This window comes from Alligator sinensis, unplaced genomic scaffold, assembly GCF_000455745.1.
Source record: "Alligator sinensis unplaced genomic scaffold, ASM45574v1 scaffold388_2, whole genome shotgun sequence".
NCBI classification, from domain to species: Eukaryota; Metazoa; Chordata; order Crocodylia; family Alligatoridae; genus Alligator; species Alligator sinensis.
Genome location: NW_005842102.1, coordinates 1,248,945 through 1,256,945, shown reverse-complemented (window position 1 = coordinate 1,256,945; position 8,001 = coordinate 1,248,945). Strand labels below are relative to the sequence as shown.

Here is an 8,001-nt window from a genome sequence, read left to right as displayed (position 1 = left end):
ATCTCCTACCGGCCCCTCTACTGCCTCTTCGCCGAGTGCTGCGGGCCGCGCCCGGGCCGGCACTTCGGGCCAGGTGAGAGGCCCTGCCCTGTGAAGGGAGAGGGCTGCCCTGTGACGGGGTGGGGGCTGGCCTGAGGTGGGAAGGCGTCCTGTTCTGGGGGGGCTGCCCCGTGAGAGGGGTTGGGGCGCCCCTGAGGGGAGCTGGGGCCTGCATTAGGGGGGGCGGTCGCTTCTCTTCCAGCCCAGCCCAGCCCTCACCTCGAAGGGGCGAAGCGGGTGTCCTCTCTCGCTTCCCAAGTTCTGACTTTAAACCTGCCGTCTCCCTTTTGTGCGTGCCGGGGCTGGCGTGTTCGCCGCAGCCCTGCAGCAGGATTTGGAGAAGAGGCTGTTCGGCCAGCACCTCGCGCAGAAGGTGATTGTCAAAGCCGTGACCGGCTTCCTGAGCAATGCGAACCCCAAAAAGCCTCTCACCCTCTCGTTGCATGGCTGGACGGGCACAGGCAAGAACTACGCCAGTAAAATCATTGTCGAGAACATTTACAAGTCGGGCTTGAACAGCAAATACGTCCATCAGTTTGTGTCCACTTTGCATTTTCCACACGCAAGTCTCATCAGGCAATATACGGTAAGGGCACGTTGTGGAGCTGGTCACGCTTGAGGGTCGATTGTGAGGGACAGCCCTTTTGTCGCTTTCAGAAGGGTGTCGAACCAACGATTCCCAATCCGTGGTACATGTATCACCGGTGGTACACGTACCACCTGTCAGTGGTACGTGCTAACAGCTTTATTATAATTACTTTATATGACAACAATTTGCTGGTGGTACTTAAGGTTGTATTGTTTTAAACTGGTGGTGTGCAATCTCTCAGAGTTTGGGAACCGCCGGTGTAGAAGACGGTGTTTATGCACCTTTTTACATCCCTCTTGAGGGGGAGAGTATGAGACCTTTCATTTTCCCTGTTGTATATTTTGGTCCAACGGTCTGGTTGACTTGATGATAACAGGGATTCTGGATACAATTGGGTATAACACTTGGATATAATGCTGATGGGTGCTATAGAAAACCTTAAGATAGATTGAAACAGCTATGGTGACCAAAGCTGGGAAGTTAGGAGACGGGTTTAATTCCCAACTGTAAAGTAGCGGTAGTACCTCACAAGGAGTGTTGAGGCCCAGTTATACAAAGATCATGAAGTGCTCAGATGAACTAGTAATGGGGTCATAAAACTACCTGAGACGGAGACTGTGCACAAGAAATGGCATTTCTCCGAGTTCTTGTTCTGACTTTGCCACTGACTGTTTTGGACAATTCACCCTCCTTTCTTCCTGTGAATTGAGGTTGATGCTTTTCCACCTGTTCAGTAGTTGGCAAATATTTATATTATGTCCTGAACACGCAGACATGGGGTGGGCAAAATATGGCCTGTGAGCCAAAATATGGATCTGAGCCAGATTTGGCCCATCAGCTGTTTGGATCCGGCTCAGAGGTGGGCCCCTACCAATTGACTGTATACGGCCTGTGGCTGTCTCTGCATTGCTCTGCTTGGGATCTGAGTCCTGCCTGCACCTGCTGATAGTCCCAGCCCTGTCCAGCATGCGCAGCTTCCTGGAGGGACTGCTGCTGCTGCAGCTGCCTGGGTACTGCTCAGCACGTCCTCCTCCTCCTTCCCTGGCTGTGCCACACCCGGCAGCAGGTAGTGCAGGGCAGTGATGGCAGCTGTGAGGATGTGAGCCTGGCACCATGTGCCCAGCCAAGCAGGGAGTTGGTGGGGGAAGCTGCAGCCAGGTGGCTCTGCCCTAGTGCTTGGGGCTCCAGCTTCCAGCTGCCTTTCATGTGCTCCGCCCACCTGGTGCAATGAGCAGCCACCTGCGGGTGTTTGACTGGGTGGAAGGTGGTGGGACAACATAAGTGTTCTTATATGATGTAAGAAAACACTTGAGTAAGGTTATCCACTTTTCTGAACAAAATCACACATTTTCAAATGTTTTCAATTCCCTCCAATTAGATTATGTGCTAGTGGTTAAAGGATAAAACCAGACATCATGAATTCTAGATTTTGTTCCCATCTAAGGCTGTACAGTCAGTCACTGGCACAGCTAGGAACAGAGCTTCTTGTTGACTGCATTTGAGCTAGTAAGTGGATGTATGGTACTTTGAGGTCAAAGGATGAAGTGTGCTATGTAAATGCAAAGCGTCATCCAAAGGAAGTAGCATGCCATATACGGCATCACTTGGTCTTAGATCTCTGTTTCTTATTCATTGTCATTGTTTTGGCTAAAGTACAGTTCTGTCCTCTTTGCTGATGCTTGCACAAAGTCTTTTCCTAATAGCAGATTATTTCTGGCATCTCATTTTTTGAGTTCTTAAGGTTATTTGAAGAACCCTTAGGTAAATCTCTTGCGGTATTATTTCATCATTATTTATTGCTCTGATGCAGATTTCAGTGAAGAAGACCAAGCTATGTTGGATGACAATTTTATGTTAGATCTTTTATACAAAAGACGGGGATCTAAAGTCATCGCATGCTCTGTGTGTTCAGTATGATCTTGTGCACATGGAGCTTACATCCTTGTATCTTTGTGTACCGTAGGATGACCTGCAGTCCTGGATTCGGGGAAACGTGAGTGACTGCGCCAGGTCAATTTTTATATTTGATGAAATGGATAAAATGCATGCAGGACTCATAGACTCCATTAAACCATTCTTAGATTATTACGAGCAACTTGATGGGGTGTCTTATCGGCAAGCCATCTTCATCTTTCTCAGGTAAGGAATGGCCTTGAATTGGTTACAGTGCTAAGCCTGAGGGCCCTGTGAAGCAGCATCCAGCTCATGACCTTTTTCTCTTTTACACAGCAATGCAGGGGCAGAAAAGATAACAGAAGTGGCACTGGATTACTGGAGAAATGGAAAGAAAAGGGAAGACATAAGCCTCAAAGAACTGAATGATGTGGTCTCTCTGTCTGTTTTCAATAATAAGAATAGTGAGTAATATTGTTAACTATGGGTTTGTAAATCCTTGTGTTTGGATTGGTGGTTCTGCATCCCTGTCTAGTATCACACTGATTTTCTGTGTTTCCTCTCTGGAATATACTTAAGAATCAAATGCTTCTGTTGGAGTGGTCTCCAGTGGGATTTATAGGATTCCCATGAAACTTCACTGTTTCACGTACTTGAATCCTTTTAGCAGAAAGCTTTCCAATGCTCGTGCTGCCCATAGCGCTGAGCTGCTGTCTTTGAGAGAGGTTGCTGTGCGCCTTCACAACATGATGAGCAGCTCTATTTAGTGAAATGTCATGCCCCAGCCTGCCTCCTCTTTACAAATGAGTTGGATGCCTCAGCAACTTAAGCTAATGCTTTTTATAAGTCACTGCCTAAAAAAATACCCTTCTTTCTTCTATTTTCTTTGCAGGTGGCTTTTGGCACAGCAGCCTGATAGACAGAAATCTCATTGACTTCTTCGTCCCCTTCCTACCTCTGGAGTATAAACATGTGAAAATGTGTGTCAGGGTGGAACTTGAATCACGTGGCTACGTTGTGGATGAAAACATTGTAAGCGAAGTAGCTGATGAAATGACCTACTTCCCCAAGGAGGAAAAAATTTATTGTCACAAAGGATGCAAAACTGTATACACAAAGTTGGATTATTATTATGATTTGTAGTGTTTTATGATGCTGCAATCTGCAAAGGAACAAATGAACTTGATCAGAAGCTGTAGAAAAACCAAAACATTTTATTATTTTTTTCAAGCCTTTTTTTTTTTTTTTTTTAAAGGGTACGTTACCCTTTTTTAATTGTCTGTCTGAGGTACATAAGTGGCAATGGACTTGCATTTTTATTCTGGGGGAAGCTTTCAGTAGCCACAGCTCCAAAAGACTTCAGGCCTGTGCTGGTCAGTTCAGAAAGAACTGTCTATGGAGAGGTTGCCCGTCCCTTATGGATCATTGTTTAAAAATGCTTATGATTTTTCTCAAATCAGGTATTGAGTGTTAGTTGTGCAGTAGAACACTGACACATGCACCAGGCCTATTTTCACCAAGTTACAATTCGATGTGGAAATGATCTCGAGATTGTACAGCAATTTTTAAACAGAGCTCTCATGTCTTCCTCGGAGGACCCTTCCTCAGAGTTCTGGTTGGACATGTTCCCAGACCTGCTTTGAAAGGTGGGTATGTAGTTATTTGTCCTTAATCAAAAACACCTTTGGTGCATTCAGCTCTGTTAGAACCAGTAGGTGACAGAACCTTTTATAAGATGTCCTTATACTTTGATTTTATGCGGTGCCATTATGAACATCTCCTTTGGTGCCAAACAGCGTTAGCAGTGTGGGAAGTCCAACCTGGTAGGGGAATATTTTTAAACACCGCTGAGTTAAAAAACAAAACTAAAGCAAAATCCATGACAATGTCTCTGTAATGGAGGTAATGTCTATTTTTAGCTGTTTTGACGTGTAAATTTGGGTACTCAATTTGCTCTCATGCTGGTGCTTTTTCATTTTTCTTGGAACAATGTTAAAGGGTTGTTGGCTAAAATCTAATGAAGCTTCTTGTTTGGATTGTTGGTTTCATAGTCACAACCACTAGAAATGGAAATCAAACCTGCTTCGTATGTTTCTGCTCTTTCCTTGCTTTTCCCCCAAACATAATAAGGCACTACTATTAAGGAACACATGAAGGCAGCTTCAGAACCTCCTGGGAACATGTTTCATTACTATAAGGATTCAAATAAAGGCCCTATAAAACATCTGCCAGCCCTATTTATAAACATCAGTACTGCTGACCTTTTTCACTCTGATTTTTAAATAAGACTTGTAATTGGTCAATAAAACTTCTCTCACCAGAAAATGCTTATTGGCTACTCTTCCAGTATGGGTATATATGTGTAATGGACTAATTTAATCCTTAACTCTGGGCAAATTTCTTGCCTAATAAGGAAAGCTTACAATTGCTGCTTTCTGCTTGACATGTAGTTGTGCTTGGATCCAAATATCTGTTTTTTTGGATACTTAGGGGGTTGGTGCTGGAGACAGACTATGCTTTTTCTCATTACTGAAAGTGACTTTTGGAAGCCTAAAACTGCAAGGTTTTTAAAACTGGAACAAACTTAGTTTTGCAGAATTGTCTCTCTGTATTTTGGGGGAAGAAAAACCAAGCAGCGAGACTTGTGCCTTTCCTGTTTGTTCCTATTAAAGTTGAATAACTCGCTAACTTCAACCTGTTAGTTCATTCTCAGATCATTTTCCTCTTACCCTGGCATATTTTGTATAATGCAGAATTTCTGAAATGCTAGCTCAGCCTGGCTAGAATGAACTATAGGAACTGTCCAGAACACAACTTCTCTGTGGCTGTAACAAACTATAGTGAATCATCTTTGCACCCTGCATTTGTTTGCTTGGACTGATGGGGAGGACCATCTAAACTAGCAGACTAATTTCTGATGTGCTCCCTTGAGATGACCTTGATTGGCTCCTGCCTGGCTTCCTATACAGGGTTTGTGTGTGTGAAAGCACTCCAATTGAATTTAGGATATATTTGAAGGAGCAGTGCTTTTCATATACAGAGACACTTATATTGTAAAGTGCTCAATCTATAGCAGCCTGTAGCTATATTTGCAGTAGTGTGGATAAGTCCCATTGTGGACATGAGATGCCGTTTTAAACACTAGGTCTTGGCTGTGTCCAAATGCATGTGTGCAGAGGGCTACAGCTTGGAGGTCTACCCTCACTGCCATTGCTTAATTTTTTGTGGTGTTAAGTGAGGCTGTAACACAAAGGCCTGTTACTTTGCCTTCCCTTCCCTTCAACAATGTCAGGAAGAAGTAGTAGGACAAAGGGGGAGGCAGCATGAACAGGCTTATGATGCTCATGCCAGCTGTTAGGAGACACTCCATTCCCCCCCCCCAACCTTTTCAGTATAGAGGCAGTTAACTATGTCCTGTTTATGGACAAACTGCAAATCGCTGCTGGTGCATCACAGACTGGTGCTGCTGTTCTGGAAGTCCTTCAGTCTGTTCTCACTTCTTCACATGTAACCATCCACCCCACCAAAGCAATATGTGACTGCTCCATATGCATGGAGGAGGGCAACACCTTGTACTGCTGCATAGAAACTGTTGTGCATTTAACTTGGCAAAGCCCAACATGGCAACAGTTCTTCAGCATAATCAATGGAGCCATCTTGGATATCTGTCATCAAACCTGGTGAAAGAGGTTATGTCAGGATTTTCTCTCTCTGTGCTAGGGACTTCTCAGGAGGCAGCATGGGAAGAAACACAATCAGTGTCACAGGTGTTTGTTCCTACAACTTGTTCTATCTGAGAACACATTCACTGAAGTGCTGTTTGAAAATCTGCCCCTCTTGGACACATTATATCAAGAATGAGCAGCTTCATCATACTTTCTAATAAAAATGGCAGTTCAGCAGAACAAGGAGACAGAACAGAAGATATACTTAAGTATAAGTGGCTGTAAAATAACTTCCAGTTGCTTGGAAGTACCATTTAAAAAATCAATGCCAACTAAAGAGGGATACAAGATTTATTGCATCTATGATGTTCTGATGACACTGGCATTTGTAGACTTGCGCAAGTACTTTTACATTCAAAGACATCTGCAGGAGCTGCTTCATCTGGAACATTATTCAGGAACAGCCAAATAACGAACAGTTACTGCTGCAGGCAAAACATTACACATCAAAAACAACAGTCCAATGTCCCAAGGTTAATAGCTACGGTTTGTTTTAGCTGGTTGCATCAGAATAAACAGTGTCCTATCATAACAAATGGCATAAAGCGTAATTCAGTGTCAAGAGGTTAACCTGGACATTTAAGCTCTTTGGCTGGTTATTTTGCATCAAAGGCAGCCAGTACTGAGACATTAAGATATTGTACATGCTTGTTCTTAAAAGTGTAGATCCAGTATATGAGGAGGAAGTTAATTCAGCAGCTATATAATAATCCACTCCCTCACATAAGTCTCCATTGTATTGTAGCCAAGCTACCCATCTCAAAGAGTTCTCCCAATGGCAAGTATGTCCTGTCCATTGACACAGAGGTACTTCCATCTTGCCTCACAGCACTGGTCTGTGTGTGTGGTGGGGGAGAAGAAAGAAGTTTACTATCACATCTAACTTAACAAGGACTTAAATGCCACCCTTACCAGTAGCTGAAAGGTAATCTTCCAGCTTCTTACCTTCAGCTTTCCATTTCACCTTGCCTCTGCAGACAAGACGTTTCGAGCTGATCACAGCATACAGCCTCTTGCTTTGAAAATTAATGGTAACGTAAAAAAATCTACTTAAAAAAAAATACAACACCGTGTGGGAAGATTGCTCTTTGACCATATGTCCCATCCTCTCTTCCCCCATGATTCTATAGAAATAAACTTTATTACTGAAGTGTAAGCACTAGAAGTACAAAGTACAAAACAGTATAAAAATACGCTCTTAAAAATAATTTCTACTACGAAGTAACCTTCAAGCAGGGGGGAAGAGGGGTTGTCTTCCCATAGCTGCATCATGTGGGTTTAATTCAGACAATGGCTATGGCTTTGTGGTTTACATGAACAGAATCTGACCTGACAGGTTGTAACAGTCAAGTGTTTATGAGTTTTCCTACCAAAAAAGAGTTACTGGCCTGAAATGCTGTAACAGTCAAATCCTTTGAAACAGTTCCCCCTATTGAAAAACTCAATCCCCCGTTGGCCACCAAGGAAAAATTCTCCTAGGTTTCTTTACATTCAGACTAAATATGAAGGGAATTTTTTTGGATAGAGTCAGACAAGTGACTCATTTCTTCCCTTTTCCACCACCCAGTAACAGATCTCCCTGAGCTCACCGGGACTCCAACGTTGCCATACCAAGAGACAACAGTTGAGTCAGAAATTCTGGAGAGCAAATGACCTCCCTCTCCATGCAGTACAAAATGACCAGCCCCTTGCATAGTGCAAGGAGTCCTCCTAGCAGAGCAGCCTTTGGACTAGGAAAGTATCAAGGAATTTACC

At 43.7% G+C, this 8,001-nt stretch overlaps 2 protein-coding genes across 2 annotated transcripts in view; one reads left to right on the top strand and one right to left on the bottom strand.

Moving 5' to 3' along the window:
- The window catches only part of LOC112550412 (torsin-1A-like), a 4,895-nt gene extending 148 nt beyond the window's left edge, over positions 1–4,747 (top strand). Inside the window, exons 2-6 of the mRNA XM_025205005.1 lie at positions 4–73; positions 360–625; positions 2,592–2,767; positions 2,858–2,985; positions 3,414–4,747. Of these exons, the coding sequence (XP_025060790.1) occupies positions 4–73; positions 360–625; positions 2,592–2,767; positions 2,858–2,985; positions 3,414–3,664 (891 nt within the window). The 3' untranslated portion in view covers positions 3,665–4,747. The remainder of the gene's footprint in view (positions 1–3; positions 74–359; positions 626–2,591; positions 2,768–2,857; positions 2,986–3,413) is intronic.
- Positions 4,748–6,519: 1,772 nt separating this feature from the next.
- The window catches only part of TOR1B (torsin family 1 member B), a gene marked incomplete at its 5' end in the record, with an annotated part of 5,646 nt that continues 4,164 nt past the window's right edge, over positions 6,520–8,001 (bottom strand). Inside the window, one exon of the mRNA XM_025204988.1 lies at positions 6,520–7,370. The remainder of the gene's footprint in view (positions 7,371–8,001) is intronic.